The sequence below is a fragment of the Lontra canadensis genome, unplaced genomic scaffold, assembly GCF_010015895.1.
Source record: "Lontra canadensis isolate GAN:19392208 unplaced genomic scaffold, GSC_riverotter_1.0 scaffold17, whole genome shotgun sequence".
Taxonomy (NCBI): Eukaryota; Metazoa; Chordata; class Mammalia; order Carnivora; family Mustelidae; genus Lontra; species Lontra canadensis.
Genome location: NW_022631011.1, coordinates 25,990,562 through 26,012,179, shown reverse-complemented (window position 1 = coordinate 26,012,179; position 21,618 = coordinate 25,990,562). Strand labels below are relative to the sequence as shown.

Below are 21,618 nucleotides of genomic sequence, written 5' to 3'. Positions count from 1 at the left end.
ATTTTTAGCAACCTGATTATGATGGTCCTTAATGTAGTTTTCCCCACCTCCTCTGTCGAACTTTGAATCTATGAATTAATAGTTTCAGCAGATTTGGGAATTTTTTTGGCCGTTTCCTCCTCAAATATTTTTTCTGTCATCTTCTTTTTGGATACTTTTATTGTGTTGTTTTCAAGTACAGTAATCTTTTCTTCTCCAGTACCTGCTATTAATGCAATCTAGTATATATTTCCTTTTTGCATTGAACAGGCATACCTTGTTTTATTGCTCTTTGCTTTATTGTACTTTGCAGATATCACACTTCTTGAAAAATTAAAATTTGTGGCCACCCTGCATCAAGCAAGTCTGTCAGTGCCGTTCTTCCAAAAGCATTTGCTTAATTTGTTTCTCTGTGTCACATTTAGATAATTCTTGCAGTATTTTAAACTTTTTTATATAACATTTTTCATGGTGATCTGTGATGAGCGATCTTTGATATTACTATTGTAATTGTTTTGGGGTACCACAAGCTGCACACATACAAGATGGCAAACTTAATTGATAAATACTGTGTGCTCTCACTCCTCCACCAACCAGCCATTCCCCAGTCTCTCTCCCTCTTCTTGGGCCTCCCTACTGCCTGAGATACAGCAGTCTTGAAATTAGTCTAATTAATAACCGTGCAATTGCCTCCAAGTGTTCAAGTGAAAGGAAGAGTTGCGTGTCTCGTACTTTAAATTTTTTTTTAAAATATTTTATTTGGGGTGCCTGGTTGGCTCCGTGGGTTAAGCCTCTGCCTTCAACTCAGGTCATGATCTCAGGGTCCTGGAATTGAGCAGAGAGTCTGCTTCCCCCCTCTCTCTGCCTGCCTCTCTGCCTACTTGCGATTTCTCTCTCTCTCCCTGTCAAATAAGTAAATAAAAACTTAAAAAAAATAAAGATTTTATTTATTTGAGAGAGAGAAAGTGAGTGAGAGAGAAAGAGAGCACAAGCCAGGGAAGGAACAAAGGGGGAAGCAGAAACCCTGCTGAGCAGGGAGCCTGATGTGGAGCTCTAATCCCAGGACCCTGGGATCATGACCTGAGCTGAAGGCAGGTGGTTAACTGACTGAGCCACCCAGATGCTCCTAATTTTTTTTTTTTAAGAGACTGTGGGGTGGGGAGGGGGCAGGGGAGAGGGAGAGAGAGACTCTTAAACAGGCTCCACAGCCAGTGCAGAGCATGACCGGGGCTTGATCTCATGACTCTGGGATGACCTGAGCTGAAATCAAGAGTTGCATGCTTAACCAACTGAGCCACCCAGGAACTCCAACATGTCTTATGCTTTAAATCAAAAGCTGGAAATGATTAAGTTCAGTGAAGAAGGCAGATCAAAAGCTGAGATATGCTGAAAACTAGGTCCCTTTCACCAAAGTGTTGGTGAAATTGTGAATGCAAAGCAAAAGTTCTTGAAGGAAATTTAAAGTCCTAACCCAGTGAGCATATGAATGACAAGTGAAATCAGCCTTATTGCTGATATGGAGAAAATTTGAATGGTCTGGTTAGAAGATTGAACCAGCCACAATATTCCCTTAAGCCAAAGCCTAATCCAGAGCAAGGCCCTAACTCTCTTCAGTTCTATGAAGGCTGAGAAGATGGATGAGGAAGTTGTAGAAGAGTTTGAAGTTGGTAGAGGTTGGTTTATGAGGTTTAAGAAGCTGTCTCCCTAACATCAGAGTGCAAGGTGAAGCAGTAAGTGCTGATGGAGAAGCTGTAGCAAGTAATCCAGATGATGTAGCTAAGACCATTATTGAAGGTGGCTACACTAAACAGATTTTCAATGTAGACGAAGCAGCCTTCTATTGGAAGAAGATGGCATCTAGGAATTTTACAGCTAGATAGAAGAATGCCTAACTTCAAAGTTTGAAAGAATAGGCTGGCTCTCTTGCTAGGGGCTACTGATGCTGGTGATTTTAAGTTGAAGACAATGCTCATTTACCATTCTGAAGATCCTCAGTCTCTTAAGTACTATGCTAAGTTAGGGCACCTGGTGGCTCAGTTGGTTAAATCTCCGACTCTTGATTTCAGTTTGGGTCATGATCTCCAGGTCCTGGGATCAAGCCCTGTATCAGGTTCCATGAGTTCCATGATTAGCAGGGCATCTGCTTGAGGATTTTCTCCCTTTCCCTCTGCCTCTCCTCCTGCTCATGTTCTCTCTCTTTATCGAAAATAAATAAATAAATCTTTAAAAAAAATTATGCTAAGTTTACTATGTGTTTGCTCTCTAAGTGGAAGAACAAAGCCTGGATGACAGCACATCTGTTTACAGCGTGGCTTACTGAATCTTTTAAACCCACTGTTGAGACCCACTGCTCAGAAGAAAAGATTCCTTTCAAAATGGTACTTATTAATAGTGCACCTGGTGAGCCAAGAGTTCTGATGGAGATGTGCACTTGGATGTATGTTGTTTTCATGCCTGCTAACATAAAATACATCTGGCAGCTCACAGATCAAGGAGTAATTTTGACTCAAGTCTTATTATTGAAGAAATACATCTCATAGGGCTATAGCTTCCACAGACAGTGATTCTTCTGATGCATCTGGCCACAAAGTCGATGAAAAGTTTTCTGGAAAAGATTCACTATTGTAGATGCCATTAAGAACATTTGTGATTCACGGGAAGAGGTCAAAATATCAAAATTACCAGGAATGTGGAGGAATTCCTAATTAATTCCAACTCTAAGGGATGACTTTAAGGGGTTCCAGATTTCCGTGGAGGAAGTCATTGCAGATGTGGTGGAAATAGCAAGAGAACTAGAATTACAAGTGGAGCTTGAAGATGGGACCACATTGCTGCAAGCTCATGACAGAGCTTTAGTGGATGAGGGGTTGGTTCTTATGGACAAAGAAAATGTTTCCTTCAGGTGGAATCCACTCCTGGTGACGATGCTGTGAACATTGTTGAAAGGACAAAGAGGACTTCCATAAACTTAGCTGGCGAAGCAGCAACAGGGTTTGAGAGGATTGACTCCCAATTTGGAAAGACGTTCTACTGTGGGTAAAATGCTATCAAAGAGCATGCACGAAGAGTCAATTGATGCAGCAAACTTCATTGTTGTCTTGTTTTAAAAAATTGCCATGGCTACCTCAACCTTCAAAAACCACCACCCTAATGAGTCAATAGCTATCCACATGGAGGCAAGACTCTCCACCCACAAAAAGAATATTACTTGCTGAAATTTCAGATGATAGTTTGCATTTTTTAGCAATAAGGTATTTTTAAGTTAAGGTATATACATTGTTTTTAAGGCTGTACTGCTGTTGAACAGTATAAATATCACTTTTATTTGCACTGAAATCCAAAAAATAAATTTGACTTACGTTATTGCTATAGTCACTTTATTGTGGTGGCGGGGAACTAAAACCCCACTATCTCCTGTATGGGAGTAGGAATTTTTATTTTTAACAACTTCCAGGTGATGCCAACGGAGGTAGTCCAAATAGCATATTTTGAGGACTGCACCAAGGGGGACAAAAAAGATAATGATTATAGAAAAGAATATATAGTCTGATTTATAAAATACAGGTGAATCTTTTGCAGCTTACAGACCTTGGCTTCAGATGATTTATTTATTTATTTACTTACTTATTGCAATAAGTTGGCTTTATTCCAGTGGTCTGTAACTCAACCCGCAATATTCCTGTGGTATGCAGTTTTTTCCCTGTGGAAACTCTTGATATTGGTTAGTAGTTTTTGTGTCTCTTTAACATTCTCATTTTTTCCTGTACATTTTTTGAACATATGAATATGGTTATGATAAGTGCCTTATTATATTCTACTTTTGTTCCTAATCTTTTTTTTTTTGAAGATTTTATTTATTTATTTGACAGACAGAGATCACAAGTAGGCAGAGAGGCAGGCAGGGAGAGAGAGGGGGAAGCAGGCTCCCCGCCGAGCAGAGAGCCTGATGTGGGGCTTGATCCCAGGACCCTAGATCATGACCTGAGCAGAAGGCAGAGGCTTTAACCCACTGAGCCACCCAGGCGCCCCTGTTCCTAATCTTTTAATGGGCTGCAAGTAAACCTATCCAGCCTTTTCTGCTGTTTGTTCATCTGTGTTATTCTTGTGTGTTTCTATTGAGTGATTATTCCTCCGTAATGTATTGCATTTTCCTGCTTCTTTATATATCTGGTAATTTTCCATTTTTTTTGTGTAACATTTCAATTTTAGTTCTTAGGTACTAGATATTTTCATATTCCTATAAATATTCTTGAAATTTGTTCTTGGAGAAAGTTATTTTGAAAATGGTTGATCTGGGATGCCTGGGTGGCTCTAGGCATTAAGCATCTGCCTTCAGCTCAGGTCATGATCTCAGCGTTCTGGAATCAAATCCCACATCAGGCTCCCTGCTCAGCGGGAAGCCTGCTTCTCCCCCTCTCACTTCCCCTGCTTGTGTTTCCCCCCTCTCTCTGTCACTCTTCTCTGTCAAATAAATAAATTAAATCTTTAAACAACAATAACAGCAACAACAACTAAAACAGTGCTGTCCAATGGAAATATGTGAGCAACATCAAGGAATTTAAACCTTCCTAATATCTGGGTTTAAAAAAAAGAAGAAGAAGAAATGTTTGATCCTTCTGTGACTTTTTTTTTTTAAGTTTTGAAGCTTGTTTTAAGATTTTTTTTAGTTAAGACCAGAGCAGTTTTTGGAGCTATTTTTTTTTTTTTTCCTGACTCAGGAGGCAGTACCCTTTTGAGAGGTCTACCTGATGCCTTGTAATTAGGAGAGTTCCATTCTGGCTAATGGGAGCACTGTTCCTGTCCCGGTGTGAGCTCTGTGGATTGTTTCCTCTGAACATTTGACATAATTTCTTTCCCTGACCTTGGGGAGATTTGAGTGGACCTTCTGCAGCTTTTAAGAATTCTCTCTTTGTACACCTCTCTCCTCTTTGGTATCCTGCCCTGCAAACTCTAGCTGCTTTGACCTTTTCAGACTTTGAGCTCCATCTTCTCTACTCAGAGACTTTTGGTCTCTGAAAACTTTTGCTCTGCTGCTGCCTGAAAACTTTCTCAAGGCAGTAAACTGGAACAATCATTCATTTCTCCTTTCTTAGGGGCCAGTATTTTTCACTACTTGACATCCACCTAAAGTTTGAAAGGCTTTTAAAAAAATTACACTTTATGCTTTTTTATTTTAATTTTTTAATTTTTAATTTTTTTTTAAAGATTTTATTTATTTACTTGACAGACAGAGATCACAAGTAGGCAGAGAGGCAGACAGAGGGAGAGGAAGCAGGCTCCCTGCTGAGCAAAGAGCCCGATGCGGGGCTCAATCCCAGGACCCTGGGATCACGACTTGAGCCGAAGGCAGAGGCTTTAACCCACTGAGCCACCCAGGCGCCCCTACACTTTATACTTTTTTAAAAAAGTAATTTAGATGAAAAGTTAAATTTGACCTCTGGTATTGCCTTGCCCGGAAGTGGAACTTAGATTTTAATTTTCTAATGATTGTAGTTGTATTTTCGCAAAACTTTGTTTATATGTTCATTTAATGGTTACTTTTTTTCTTTACAATTTAAGAAATACAGATTCAAAGGTAAGTTTATTTTAAAATTAGATCATTAGAAAAATATAATATTAAATGTGATCTAAGCTTAGTTTGCTTTATAGATTAGAAATTCTGCTTTCTTCTAGAAACATTCATGTTATCAAATTCATATTTATTTATTTATTTCCCACCTATCTTAATACATTTTTAAGAATGTGTTTTTTACGTATATTGTTTGGTTATTTAATTGTAAGTGAATTTATGAGGTTTATTTTATTCCACATTTAGGAAACAGCAATTCAAAGGTATACTCACACATTCTTGCCTTTACATTTTATCATAAAATTATTTTAGTGTTTTAAAATACTGATTTCAATCCATAAGTTCAAATATTCAAAGCATAGTTGAATTTCATTATTTAGAGAATTGTCTTAATGTAAATGACCTTTTAATGTACCTTAACAAATTTTTCTTACAGATCAGGGGACTGATTTTGGATGGCTCTTCAGAGTTAATCCAAGAAGGTCTCAAAAGTGGCTTTCTTCATCCACTTTCTGAAAAATGGGACAAGTGTAGTGAGCCCATTACTTTACCACTTGATACCTGCAATTTGTCAGAATTATGTGCAATGGCAAAGCAGTTGCCTTCTCTGAATGAAATGGAACTTCAGGTGTTACAATTGATGGATGAAGATATGTCTGTTACAGAACAGGATTTATTTTCACGGGTTGTTGAAAACAACTCTAGCATTACAAAAATGATTACTTTAATGGGACAGAAATACCTGGTGCCACCAAAAAGCAGTTTTCTTTTGTCTGACATTTCTTGCATGCATCCACTTCTGAACTGTAAGTAACTACTATGTTATTAGAAAAATATAATTTTTTTTGTGGCCTCAGAAGTCAAGAGCTAGTCTGAATGCTGAATGTGGGTCAACATTCTGAGGATAGAGTAAATGCTTAATTTTCTCTGTGTGATTTTTTCTTTTAATTTTAAAGGTCTTTTGATTTAAAAACATTTAAAATTTTTGAAAAAATTAAAAAATGAGTCTAATGAACAAAGGGTCAAAAAGTAATTGTCCCTGTGAAAGCAAATGTAAATTGCTGCTCTGTACTTACGAAGTCATGATGTAGCTGGGCTTGGCCAAACAATTTTATTTAACTTTTCTTTATAGTGAAGTAGGAACACTTCAGATATAAATATTAACACTATAGCCTTTTAAGTTACAGTTTAAGCTAGTGTTCTAGTTTATTGTCTAAAGTTTCTTGAAATATTTTCCTATATAATGTCAACAAAATTTAAAGATTGAAATTCACATTCATATATACCTGAATTTGAATTTAGATTCTAAAGCTTAACTGTTAATCTTCGAGCTATTCACTTACAAAACTGAGCCTCAGTTTCCTAGTTTATAAAATGGTTATGATAATAATCTCCTTCTGAAGGGCATCTGCATCAATTGCTTATGGCAGGGATTTATACGTATTTAATAAGTCATAATATTCTAAGGGCTGAAGTAGGAAAAGAAATGTATTGATGAAGTTTACCTTAATATGATATTGTTATTTGGATATTTAATATAAAAACTTTTAATTTATAAAATGACATATTCATTAAGGAAATGCTTCTTTTAATTTCTGTCAAGCCATGTTACATATGAGTGGTCATTCATGTCACAGTGTCATAAATTCTTTAGGGTAAATGACAGGGTAATAAATTAATGGGAAAGTTATGTTTGAATGTTGTTTTCTGTTCTTTTTGGTTTTTGTCACTTTAATAGTTTAAAAACCATTACTTCCTTATTTTAATTTGCACTGTTTTGATTGCTTGTAAAACTGTACATATACCAAAATATACATATGTTTATAAAAAGCAGAAGGGACAGCTCTTCCTTATAGTAAAATTCAAGTTAAAAAATGTGGGTGGAATGATAGAACTAGAAAGTTTCTATTTGGCAAACATCATGGTAATTAGATGTCAAAATAGTAGATGAAAAGATGAGACACAGGATATTTGCACAGTCTTAAAGTATCTCCTTACAAGATACTTACTAATTACAAAGTGAAAACTGGAGAAACCTGGTAGACAACCCTTTAACCAAGTGATTAAAGGTAGTATCGCCAATAATGAGACATTTTGACATCGTGTATTTCCTGATTAGTTGGTAGTGTTCTTGCTAAAAATTAATAATCTAAGTTTAATCACGAGGAAGTACCAAACCTAAATTAAGAGACATTCTATAAAATAACTGGCCAGTAGCCTTCAAAGTGTCAAGGTCATGAGTGACAAAAAAAGACTGAGGAACTTTCCCAGATTGGAAGAGATTGAGGAGACGTGGCAATTAGATGCAATGTGTGATTCTGCTTTGGATCCTGGGCCAGAAAAAAAGACACCTGTAAATTGAGGAAGTTTTACCAAGGTCAGTGTATCAGTTTTAAGATAAATTATTTCAAATCGAAGCTTAAAAAAACGAAAGCAAAAAAATGACAAAAACAAAACACAACAACAATAAAAAACCCATTTAGGTTTGAAAGGATCACGTTAATATGGCTGTCAAGACATAAAAGACATTTACAAATGGTTGGTGTCCAGCTAAGTGAGCTATAGTTATTTTCAGGTAGTCTTTGCAAAAATAGGAATAGGTGAACTTAGGTTAAAATCCCAGTGGTACTAAATTATAAGGGAAATCTCAATTTTTTTAGATTCAATTATTCCATTTGAATAAATGTTGTTAAGTGCTTTTGTTGCATTCCATTATATTTGTGTCTATAGTCAATGCACTTTAGTTTTTAAAGTGATCACCTACAGAAGGTAGGTATTTTCTGAAGTTGGGTATTTCTTTTCAGGTAGGAAAACATATGATGTAATTGTGATAGATCCACCATGGCAGAACAAATCAGTTAAAAGAAGTAACAGGTAAGTGTAAATAAATTGTCTATTAGATACGCCTTGGGTTTTTTTTTTTTTTCTTTAATTTCCAGCTTGAACCCCAATGTGGGGCCTGAACTCACGACTTTGAGATCAAGACCTGAGCTGACACCAAGAGTCAGGTGCTTACCTGACTGAGCCATCCATGCACCCATACTTTTCTAAGAGCTAATTGTCCTTTTTACATTCTGGTTACATTGCTAAAAGTATTAGTTTGAGATGTAGGTTGTCTGAAACTACTAAAATAGTTTCAATTTTTCATTCCCCTAATTAGGTAATTCTCTTGCACTAGAATGACATATAGGTAATAAGAATATAATATATTTATTAATGACTGAGGTTACTGACTGAACCAGTTGAGGGATATTTCTTTAACACCAAAGGGCAACCCTTTTCCTTCCTTTGATAACACATTTTAAAGTTTAGAAATACGTGCCAAAATATGGGCGTACCTTGTTTTATTGTGTGTCATTTTATTGTACTTTGCAGATATTGCCTTTTTAAAAAATAATTGAAGGTTTGTGGCAACTCTGCATTGAGCGCATCTGTTGGTATCATTTTTCCAACAGCATTTGCTCACTTTGTGTCACATTTTGCAGTATTTCAAACATTTTCATTATTTGTTTTGGTGATCTGTGCATAGAGATTATGACTCAATGAAAGTCAGATGACGGTTAGCAATTTTTAGCAATGAAGTATGTATGTTGTTTTCTTAGACATAATGCTATTGCATACTCAGTTGACTACAGTATAGTGTAAACATAACTGTTACATGCACTGGGAAGCCCCAGTATTAATTTGACTCGCTTTATTAAAAGTGATATTAGCTTTGTTGTGGTGGTCTGGAACTGAACTGCAGGATCTCTGAGGCATGCATAGTTTCCCTCAGTAGCTGCTATGAATGAATTTGTCTAATCCATTTAAAATTTGTTTTATGTCACCTTTTTTGTTTATGTCACCTCTTAGAGTAATCAGTTCAATTAATTTCTGAGAGGACATTTCCTTTTTTTTTTTTTTTTAAAGATTTTATTTATTTATTTGAGAGAGAGAGAATGAGACAGAGCATGAGAAGAGGGAGGATTAGAGGGAGAAGCAGACTCCCTGCCAAGCAGGGAGCCTGATGTGGGTCTCAATCCCGGGACTCTAGGATAATGACTTGAGCCAAAGGCAGTAGCCTAACCAACTGAGCCACCCAGGTGCCCAACATTTCCTTTTTTTTTTTTTTTAAAGATTTTATTTATTTATTTGACAGAGATCACAAGTAGGCAAAGAGGAAGGCAGAGAGGGTGGGGCAAGGGAGAAGCAGGCTCCCTGCTGAGCAGAGAGCCCCATGCGGGACTCGATCCCAGGACCCTGGGACCATGACCTGAGCCGAAGGCAGCGGCTTAACCCACTGAGCCACCCAGGAACCCCCGACATTTCCTTTTAACAGCTTTTTAAAACTAAGTTTTTCTCTCCCATTCTAGTGAATATCTTCAGTTACGGTTCCTTTCATGTTCAGTTTCTAGTCTGAACAATTCTATTACCTTGACTTCAACTTCATATGGAATTTCTTTATCTCCTCAATTATCTTCAGCTTTTTTATGCTTTTTTGTTTATGAGCTGTACCGTGGGATTTTTTTCTCTTAAAGTTGCAAGAATCATACGAAGTATTCATGTATCTGTTCTCTGTGTGTTTGTGTGTGTAAATATTTATATCTATACATAATTCTTTAAAAATCATTTGAAAATAATTTAGGAGAAAATAAATTGCTCTGAAATAATTTAATTTTATATTTCCTGAAAACAAATAAATTTTCTCATAATGTAATTGTCAAAATAGGTACTTAACATTGATATATTACTGTTATTGATATAAACTAGTATCTAATCCATACACTTTATTCAGGTTTTACCAGTTATCCTAGAAACCTCCTTCATAGCAAAATAAAATTCTGGATCATTACTTATATTTAGTTGTTGTGTCTCTTTAGTATACTTTTTAAAAAAAAGATTATTTTATTATTTATTTGTGTGTGTGAGAGAGAGAGAGAGAGAGAGTATAAGCAGGAGGGGCAGAGGGAGAGGAAGAGAGAATCTCAAGCAGACTCTGCGCTCAGCACAGAGCCCAATATGGGCTTGTTCTCAGGATTCTGAGATTACATCCTGAGCCGAAACCCAGAGTCAGAAGCTTAACCCATTCTGCCATCCAGGCGCCCCTCTTTAGAATCCTTTAATTTGGAAGTTCCTGGGTCTTTACTGGTCTTTCATGAAACTGACATTTCCGAAAGCAGCAATAGAAAACTAATACTGCATCTATTGATGAATCTGCCCAAGTCAGTTATTATTAAGGCAGTTGCCAAATGGTGATTGTGTATGTGTGGCTTTATTTTTGGGCTCTCTATCCTGTTCCATTGACGTATGTGTGTTTTTTTGTACCAGTACCATGCTGTTTTTATTAGTATAGCTTTTAACATGTTTTGAAGTCAGGGAGCCTGATAACTGCTAGGTTTGTTTTTTTAAAGATCACTTTGGCTATTTAGGGTCTTTTGTGGTTCCATACGCATTTCAGGATTTTTTGTTCTAGTTCTGTTAAAAATGCCATTGGTATTTTGAAATGGATTGCATTAATTCCTTTTTTTTTTTTTTTTTTTAATTTCCTTTGGTTGAGAGAGTGAGAGTGAGCAAGAAACAGATTGTGAGAACAAATTGGGGGGAGAGGCAGAGGGAGGCGTGTACTTCCTGCAAGGCAGGGAGCCTGATGTGGGACTTGATCCCAGGACTCTGGGATCATGACCTGAGCTGAAGGTAGTCACTTAACTGACTGAGCCATCCAGGTGCCCTGATAGGGACTGCATTAAGTACATAGATTGCTTTGTGTAGTATAGACATTCTAACAATATTAATTCTTCCAGTCCATGAACACAGTATATTAATTTCCATTTATTTGTGTTGTCTTCAGTATTTTTCATTTTGTCCTCTTCAGAGTACAGGTCTTTCACAGGTTAATTTTTTTTCTAGGTATAACTTTTTGATGCAATTTTAAATGGGATTGTTTTCTTGATTTCTCTTTCTGATAGCTTGTTATTAGTGTATAGAAATGAAACAGATTTCTCCATATGTTCATTTTGTATCTTTTGACTTTACTGAATTATTTTATTAGTTTAACAGTTTTTTTGGTGGAGCCTTATGGTTTTCTGTATATGATATTATGTCATCTGTAATTAGTAACAATTTTACTCCTTTTTCAATTTAGATGCCTTTGATTTTTTTTTCTTGCCTAATTGATGTGGCTAGGATTTCCCTATCATGAATAATTTGTGAGAATGTGTATCCTTGTCTTGTTTCTGATGTTAGAGGAAAAGCTTACAGCTTTTCACCATTGAGTATAATGTTAGCTGAGGGTTTATCATATCAGGCCTGTATTATACTTGGTATGTTCTTTCTGTAATTGCTCCATTAGGGTTTTTATCATAAATGGATGTTATATATGTCAAATGCTTTTTTGTATCTATTTAGATGATCACATTTTTATCTTTAGTCTTGTTAATGTGGTGTATTATGTCGGTAAATTTCACTGGATCATGGAGTATGAACCTATTAATGTATTGTTGATTTTGATTTGCTACTATTTTGAAGAGGATTTTTGCATCTGTGTTCACTGGGGATATTGGCCGTTTTAAAAGTGGTATCTTTGATTCTGCTGGTCTTGTAAAATGAGTTTGGAAGCATTTCTTCCTTTTTAATTTTTTGGAATAACTTGAGAAGGATAGTTACTAACTTTTCTTTAAATGTTTTATGGAATTCATATATGAAGCAGTCTGGTCTTGGACTTTTGTTTTCTGAGAGTTTTTAAATTACAGATTTAATTTTGTTACTTGAAATTGGTACATTTAGATTTTCTATTTCTTTGTGATTCAGTCTTGGAAGGTTGTATGTTTCTAGGAATTTATCCATTTCTTCTAGGTAGTCTCCTATGTTACATAGTCTCCTATATATTTTTGTGGTTTTAGTTGTAACTTCTCTTTCATTTTTGCTTTTATTCATTTGAGCCCTTTCTTTTTTCATTTGAGCCCTTTTTTTCTTGATGAGTCTGGCTCGAGTTTTTCAATTTTAGCTTTTCAAAGAATCAGGTTTTAGTTTCATTGATTTTTTTAAGTTTATTTCAATTATTTCCACCCTAATCTTTATTATTTCCTTCCTTCTACTAACTTTGGCCTTCATTGTCCTTTTTCTAGTTTAGGTTAGATTGTTTACTTGGGGTGTTTCTTGTTTCTTTCTTTCTTTCTTTTTTTTTTTTTTAAAGATTTTATCTATTTATTTGACAGACAGAGATCACAAGTAGGCAAAGAAGCAGGCAGAGAGAGAGGAAGAAGCAGGTTCCCTGCTGAGCAGAGAGCCCGATGCGGGACTCGATCCCAGGACCCTGAGATCATGACCTGAGCCGAAGGCAGAGGCTTTAACCCACTGAGCCACACAGGCGCCTCGTTTTTCTTGTTTCTTTAGGTAGGTTTGTATTGCTATGAACTTCCCTCTTAGAACTGCTTTTGTTGCAGTTTTAAAAAGTTGTATTTTCATTTGTCTCAAAGTATTTTTTGATTTCTTTGCTGTCTTTGTTTACCCATTTGCTGTGTAGTAATATTTCTTTTTTTTTCTAGTTTTCTTCTTGTAAATGATTTCTAATTTCACACTGTTGTTGGAAAAGATGGCCGACATGATTTAAGTTGTTTTAAATTTATTGAGATTTGTTTGTGGCCTAATATATGATCTGCCCTGAAGAATGTTCCATGTGCCACTGAAAAAAAAGTGCATTCAGCAGTTTTTGGGTCAAACGTGCTGTGTATATGCATTAAGTCCATCTGGTCTAATGTGTCGAGAATAGTGTTTCCTTATCAATTATCTGTCTGGATGATCTATGCACTGATGTAAGTGGGGGTATTGAAGACCTCTATCATTATTGTATTAAAGTCAGTTTCTTCCTTTAAGTCTTTAAGATTTGTTTTATATATTTAGGTGCTACTATACTAGATGCATAAATGTTTATAACTGTTACATTATCTTCTCAGGTTGACCTCTTTATCATTATGTAATTCTTTTCTTTATCTTTTGTTGCAGTCTTTGTTGTAAAGTCTATTTTGTCTGATATGAGTATTGGTACTCCAGCCTTCATTTTGTTTTTATTTGCATAGAGCACATTTTTCCATCCCTTTATTTTTAGTCTGTGTTTGTGTTTAGATGTGAAGTGAGTTTCTTGCAGGCAATATATAGATAGGTCTTGTTTTCTTTCAGCCATTTAGCTTTCCTATGTCTTTTAATTGGAGCATTTTAGTCCATTTATATTTAAAGTAATTACTGATGGGCATGTACTTATTGACATTTTAATTATTTTCTGGTTATTTTTGTATTTATCTGCTTATTTGTCTTTCCTTTGGTCTCTTCCCTTGTGATTTGATGGTTTTCTTTAGAGTTATGTTTGGTTTCTTTTGTCTTTATTTTTTGTATATCTACTGTAGCTTTTTGGTCTGTGGTTCCTATAAAGTGAATATATTTATATTGACCTAGATATTTTTTAAGCACTCTATTTTAAGCTGATAGTTATTTCAGTTTTAATGCATTCTAAAAGCACTACTTTTTTTACTGCCTCTCAGCATTTTCTGTTTTTGACATCATAATTTACATCTTTTTGTTTTATATATCCCTTAACTACTTATTGTAGTTACAGTTGAGTTTACTTTTTTGTCTTTAACCTCATACTAGCTTTTTCATTGGTTCATGCACTGCCTTTACTAGACTTTTGCTTTTATGAGTGAGATTTTTTTCTTTAATATTTTCTTGTTTTTCAGTCATGGGATTTTCTTTTCTGTGTAAAGATCTTCTAACATTTTCTGTAGGGCTGGTTTAGTCAGGGTGAATTGCTTTAGTTTTTGCTTGTCTGGAAACCCTTTATCTCTCTTTTAATTCTGAGTGAGAGCCTTGCTGAATAGAGTATTTTTGGCTATACGTTTTTCCTTTTCAGCAGTTTAAATACATCCTGGCACTCCTTCTGGCTTGCAAAGTTTTTGCTGAAAAATGAGTTGATCATCTTATGGGATTTTTCTCATTTATGACTTTTTTTTTTTTTAATTGCTGCCTTCAACATTCTCTCATTATCTTTTGCCATTTTATTTATAATATGTCTTGGTGGATTTCTTTGGTTTCATTTTATTAGGGACTCTGTATGCTTTTTGCATCTGATATGTGTTTCCTTTCCCAAGTTAGGGAAGTTTTCAGCCATTATTTCTTCAAATTTTCTGGCCCTTTCCTTCTCTCTTTTCCTTCTGGTACCCATAAAATGTGAATGTTAGTATGCTTGTTGTTCCAGAAGTCCCTTAAAACTGTCCTCATTAAAAAAAATTTTTTTTCATTGTTTTCACTATTCTCTCTTCCAGATTGCTGATTCATTCTTCTCTATCGTATAATCCACTTTTGGTTTTTTCTGATGTATTTTTCGTTTCAGTTATTGTATTCCTCAGCTCTGATTGATTCTTTTTTATGTTTTCTTTCTCTGTGTAGAAGTTATCACTGTGTTCTTCCATTCACCTCCTGTGTTTGAGGAGTATCTTTTTGATCATTACTTTCAACTTTTTATCAGGTAAATTACTTATCTCCTTTTCTTTAGGTTTTCCTTTCTTTCCCGGGTTTTTTCCTTGTTGTCTTGTTTGGAATATATTTCTCTGTCACCTCATTTTGTTTGACTTTCTGTGTGTGTTTCTGTGAATTAGCTATAAGAGCTAACTCTCATGGTATTGAAGGAGTGGCCTTATGTTGGACTGCTTGCTGTGTAGACTGTATGCCTGATGGCTTTGGCAGGCTGGCTGGAGCTGGAGTGGGCGTGGCTTGGAGGTTCTGGTGGGGCATGTTGTGCTGTGGCCACCTCTGTGGAATTGCTGGAGTGGAAGTGGGCATAGGCTGGATATGTTCCAGGATGGGCTATGCTGTGGAAATAAGCTAGTTGGGTCCTGGAGGGTGCTGCCCTTGGCAGGATGGCTGGGGCTGGGGCTGATGTATTTGGGGACTGGGGGTGTACTACATGGGGGCTGTATTTGAGGGATGGCTGGAGCTGGAGTGGGCCAGGTGTCTGGAGTGTGCTGGGGTGGCCCTACCAGGTTGGTAAAGTACCCGGACCCTGTTCATGTTTACACTATGGAGGTAGATGCAGAACGTAAAAATGGTGCTTGCTGGTTCCTCTGTGAAAGTAGCATTGGTTCTGTACCTATTTGTTGGAGGCTCTAGTGTTAGTAAATGGATTTCCTTCATTTATAATCTATTTGCCCTTTAAACTGCTGTGTCTGAGGGCAGATGAGTCTGTGCATTGGCCCCTCATCAATATCCTTCTCTACTGTAGATGACCTAATGAAGAGTGGGGTTCCTTTTGTGTCCACACTTCTACGTTTCCCTATTGTTTATTGTCCTTTATTGTTTGTTGTGTAGAAGCTGTGCAGTCAGCCCTCTCTTCTTCTTCTGGAGGAATGTCTCTATATATAGGTATAGATTTAGTTTGTGGGAGGAGATGAATTCGGAGTCTTCCTGTGTCACCATCTTGGACCCTCTTAGCAAATTTTAATGTTTTCAGTCTGTTCTGTATCTTAGTTACAGTGGTGAGTGATCTCTCTTTTCTTTTATTATTAGATTATAAACATTAGATTGGGTGCTCTTTGAGAGAAGGGTGCTAATATAGTTTTTTTTTTTTAAAGATTTATTTATTTATTTGAGGGAGAGAGAGAGAGAGAGACATCATGAATGGAAGAGGCAGAGGGAGAGGGAGAGAGAATCCCAACCAGACTCCACTCTGAGTGTGAAGTCTCACTCAGGGCTTGATCTCATGACCCTGAGATCATGACTTGAGCTGAAATCAAGAGTCCAGTGCTTAACCAACTGCACCACCCAGGCTTCCCAGGGAGGTTTTTGAAAACTAGATAACATTAACCACTTTAGCCACTTTAAAGTGTACAGTTTAGTGGTTTAATTCATTCACAATGTTGTGCAATTACTACCTTATCTAATTCCAGAATATTTCTATCACCCCCAAAAGAATCCCTGTTCCTTCTAGTTTGCCTCTTTGCCCATACTCTGACAACCATTAATCTTCTCTTTGTCTCCATAAGCCTACCTTTTGGGACATTACGTATAAATGGAATCATATAACATGTGGCCTTTGTGTCTGGCTTACTTCATTAGATATTTGTTTTCATAGTTCATCCATGTTTTAGCATATATCAGTACTTCATTCCTTTTCATGGCTGCATAATATTCCATTGGATGGATTTATCTCTCTCTATATATACACACACATACGTACATGCACATACACATATGTACATACATACCACATTTGATTTATCCATTCGTCAGTTGGTGATGTTTGCATGGTTTCCAGCTTTTGGCTATAGTGCTGCCATAAGCATTTGTGTACAGCTTTTCTTTTCTTTTCTTTTCTTTCCTTTCCTTTTCTTTTCTCTTTTTTCTTTTCTTTAAGATTTATGTGTTTTAGAGAGATTGAGAGTGCATGCATGAGCAGTAGGGGCAGGAGAGGGAGAGTGAATAACAAGCAGACTGCATGCTGAATGTGGAGCTTAAATGGGCTTAATCTCACAGCCTTGAGATCAGACCTGAGTTGAAACCAAGAGTTGGATACTTAACCAACCGTGCCACCCAGGCGCCCCTATAAAATCTTTTCTGTGAACAATATGTGTTAAAGAATTTGGTGCTGCCCAAACAAAGTTTGACTGTTCTCTTAGGTTCTGGGAGGGAATCTATACCTGATAGGATTATTTTTGCTTAGTGTGCTTGGGTTGGGTGAAGGTAGTTGGGAGACTGGCTGTGTAAATAATCTTAGGATAGGGATTGGTGCACCAGAAAGGCCAACCATGTCATTTAGGGTAGGCTTTGGTCCCAGTGGTATTAGTTAACCTGGAGACTGAGTTCAACCACCTGGGCTATTAGTCACTTTATTTTGCCTATGTAATGCATCTTCAGTTAAAACTCTGGAAACTGAAGCTAGGGTGAATTTCCCTGGTTAGCAGTACTCTGTGTGTATTATCACACATAGATGCCGGGAAGGTAATGTGTTCTGATTCTATGAGCGAGGACTCTTGGAGGCTCTGTGTTTGTAAGCCCCCCCGACTCTGCTCTGAATTTCTTCTTTTGGCTGATTTTAATCTGTATTAAACCATAATAACCTTTATGTGATAAATTGTAATTAGTCATCTCTTGTTATAAGCTGTAATCATGATTATAATAGCTTTCAGTAAAGTTCTATGAGTCTTTTTGACAAATTATTGAACCTGAGTGGTTTTGGAAACTGCCCAAACTTCCAGTTGGTTGTAGGAGAAAGGGCAAAATTAAGGCCTGTTCCAGATTAAGGCCTGTTCCTTCAGACTTTGTAGTTGCCTAATTCCAGATGACATGTTTTCATTTATTTTGGGTATATACCTAGGAATAGAGTTGCTGTATCACATGGCAGCTCTACCTTTAACTCTTGAAGAACTACTGAACTGTTTCCATGATGGATGTGTCATCTTACATTCCTACTGGAAACATAAGAAGGTTCCAGTTTCTCTACATTCTCAGTGACACTTATTTTTTGTTTTGTGTTTATTTTTGATTATAGCCATCCTGATGAGTATGGAGTGATAGCTTGTGGTTTTGATTTGCATTTCTCTAATGACTAATAATATTGAGCATCTTTTCATGTTCTTATTGGCCATCTGTATATATTCTTTGGAGAATTGACTCTTCAGATCCTTTGCACATTTTAAAATTAAGTTGTTTGTCTTTTTGTTGATTTCTAAGAGTTCTTTATGCATTCTGGATATTAGGCCCTTACCTTATATGGTTGGCAAGTATTTTCTCCTATTTTCTCTTCTTGCCTTTTCACTTTCTTTCTAATGTTTTCAAAGCACAAAGCTTTACATTTTGTTGAAGTCCAGCTTAACCTATTTTTCTTTTTGTTGCTGTGCATTTGGTATTTTATTTAATAACCATTACCTCAGGGTCACAATGATGGACACCTGTGTTTTCTAAGAGTTTTAGCTCTCATGTTTAAGTCTTTGATCCATTTGAGTTTAATTTTGTGAGGTGGAATCACAATTTTATCCTTTTGCATTTAGAAAGCCAGTTGTCTCAGCATCATATTGAAAAGACTGTTACCAATTACTTCTCATTATTAGAGTTAAGTGTTAAATTCAAAAGAATCAAAGAGCCCAATTTTGTAATATTCTTTGGTAATGTGTTCCAGTTTTCTCTAAGAATTATTTTTAAAAATACTAACTTTAAGTTTCATTTGCCTTTTATCTTAATGAAAATTGATAGCTTTTTTATATGTTATTCTTGAATATTCTTTAGAAGTTTTAAAAAAGTAAACAAATGATCAGAATTAGCAATATCTTTGGAGGCAGATTTTATAATTCTGGAAAATAGACTCATTCCTTTTATAATATTTTATGATACTTTTACATAGTACATTTTGAAATTTTTTGTTTAAAAATTTTTTTTTTGAAATTTTTTGTTTTTTTCAGCTTGTAAGTGTATCTTCATGATCTTTTTTGTAATGATTTATTGTATTTCTTTCCTTCAACTTTTGAGTTTAAAAATTCCAAACTTTGAAAAAAGTTGAAAAAATAGTACATGAATATCAAATTGACTTTCCTCTAGATTCACCAGTTTTTAATATTCTACCACAATTGTGTGTATTTTCTCTTTTCCATCTCTCTGCTTGATATTGTAGACATCATGCTTCACTTATAAATTATTTCATGTGTATCTCCTAAAAGCAAGGATATTCTTTTATATGACTATGATGCCATTATTACTCCTAATAAAATTAATATTGCCATTAATAATATTATCAAATATACACGATATATTCTTTTTTTTTTTCACGTCTTCTCAAAGTGTTTTTTTATGGCTCTATTTTCCTTTTCAGTGTTCAGATTTAGGCTCTAGTCAGGGATCACATATTACATTTAGTCTTTCTTTTTCTTTTCTTCCTTTAATGGAGAATAGTCTCTTGGCCATTTTTTACTTTTCAGGATGTTGACTCTTTTTTAAGATCCCATGTCCCTTTTTTGTATATTTCCTACCATTTGGATTTGTCTGATTGTTTCTTCATGATTAGATTCAGGTTAAACAATACTATCTTGGTGATAAAGATGAATATTTTATAGTTCGCTCAGTGATTTCCAGGAGATTGAACAACAAAAAAGGAATATTTCATTCCTCCTTCTTTATGCCACATCAACCCAATTAAATAAAATCGAGGGAATCAAAGAATCTGCAGTTATTGGGAATATCAAACTTCAAAATCTTGACCTGATGTTTTTCATACTTTGGCAAACTTAGTTTTTTTAAGTTATCACTTTGATTATAAGAAATGCTAGTCTACTAGAAGAGCACCAGTCTGGATGGTAGGAAATGGGTGCATAAGATATGAATTGTTTTACTCATTTGTTTATTTAAGAAATGCTGTTGATCATTTCCTCACATCATACAGTTGCTATGTGTGTGAGAACTGGATTCCAGTTTTTATTGCATTTGGCCATTAGGATGTCATTTACTTTTTACAGAGTAGGTATAGTAGTAGAAACCTCATTATAGTCATTTGAAGAATAAAAGTAGTGAAAGTAGTAACACTAAATGGATACCAGTCCTTAGCTTAGTTGTAGAATTGAGGGAATTTCTCTTTTCTTTTTTCTTCCCCTCCCCACCTTCCCTTTTCTTTTTCTTTCTTCCTTTAAAACCTAGGCTGATGGTGAGGAACTGCTAGAGAGGTTGAGACACAAAAGGAGAGGAATAACTAGCATCGTAAGATACTGGAAGATGGGAATGAGAGAACACAGGTGGAAGGATAAGCTTTAGATAGGCAAAGCTATACCATTTGATTTAAGAGGAAACGTATCCAAATGGGTAAGTGAAGGTGTGTAAGGGGAGAGGGTTAGGTACTTGAAGGAGTCAGGTGGCCTTTATTTTTAGCGATATATGAGTTAATTTCATCTGCCAAGAGTGAGTTTAGGTAAGAAATTTGAAAAGGGATGAAGGTTTGTAGTTGACCAAGGATAAGTAAAAGAATTAATGAGTCATTTTGATAGCCCGAGAATGGGTTTAATTGACCCAGTTGTTCACTTCTGCATTTTTCTCTACCTGATTTTCCCCATATAAAGAGGTTGAATTGAATTATGTGGAAGTGGGGTTGAACTGAAGATTAGAGGTTTGAAGGAGTTTGGGGGTGAAAGGTAAAGGGGGGATGGGAATTTAGGATGCTAACGAGAGGGCAGTGAAACGATTGGTAGTCTTTGGAGAAGAGGAGCATGTGTGCAGGAAGAAATGATTGACTCAGTAAAGTAGAGGGATGGGGCATGGTTTGCTTCGATAAGGTCAAAGAATAGATAAGGACTAAAAGGTTATAGCCAGAGATAAATCGATGTTTAGTTTCAGAGTTGGAATAAGTGTGAGTGGTGATGAGGTCCAGATTAGGGTCCCTGGAATGGATTAGTGGGATGAATGCAGTTGTATTTGTTTAGGGGAAGAATAGTTGAGGTACGCACATCATATTGATTGTGCCTTAAAATTGCCCAGGGTAATGACAAGATTTGTGTTGGTAAGGTAGAAGGATCTTAGAGCTTAAGGCTTCATTGATTACGGAAAGTGAGGAAGAAATGGGTTCAATGAAGGACATTACATTCTAGCACAGCCAGATAGCATACCTCTCAAAAAGAAGTGGATTTTATGCAGATGTGGAGGAGTTTTAGCCTAGAAGCAGCTAACAGAGGAGCTAGGAGAATATGGACTCTCCTCTCTCTGTTGTGTATGTAGGGTGTTAGAGAAATCCATTAGATTGGATTTTATAGAGCAAGTAGTTCCAGCAAGAGAAATGAAACTTTATACTATTAATGACTGGGGTGGGAGTGCAAGACTATAGAATTTTTTTAAAATGAGAGCATGAGGGTTTCTTTTCTTTCTAAGAGATTTTATTTATTTGAGAGAGCGAGAGAATAAGGACAGAGCATAAGCAAGGGGTGTGGCAGAGGGAGAGGAAGCAGGCTCCCCGCTGAGCAGGGAGTTCCAAGACCTGAGCAGAAGGCAGACAGGTAACTGACTAAGCCACCCAGGCACCCTGAAGGCACGAGGATTTCAAAGACCCCAGTGGAATTGATTGGAATAAGAAAGAA

General features: G+C 36.1%; 1 protein-coding gene across 4 annotated transcripts in view; it reads left to right on the top strand.

Annotated features, from left to right (window-relative positions):
* Nucleotides 1-21,618, top strand: part of METTL4 (methyltransferase like 4) — a 43,170-nt gene that overhangs the window by 10,200 nt on the left and 11,352 nt on the right. For 3 of the 4 annotated variants that reach the window (XM_032859816.1, XM_032859819.1, XM_032859817.1), the window contains exons 5-6: nucleotides 5,985-6,358; nucleotides 8,357-8,422. In XM_032859816.1, coding sequence (XP_032715707.1) covers nucleotides 5,985-6,358; nucleotides 8,357-8,422 — 440 coding nt within the window. Of the gene's footprint in view, nucleotides 1-5,984; nucleotides 6,359-8,352; nucleotides 8,423-21,618 lie in introns of all 4 variants that reach the window. The other variant, XM_032859818.1, reaches the window with a different exon arrangement.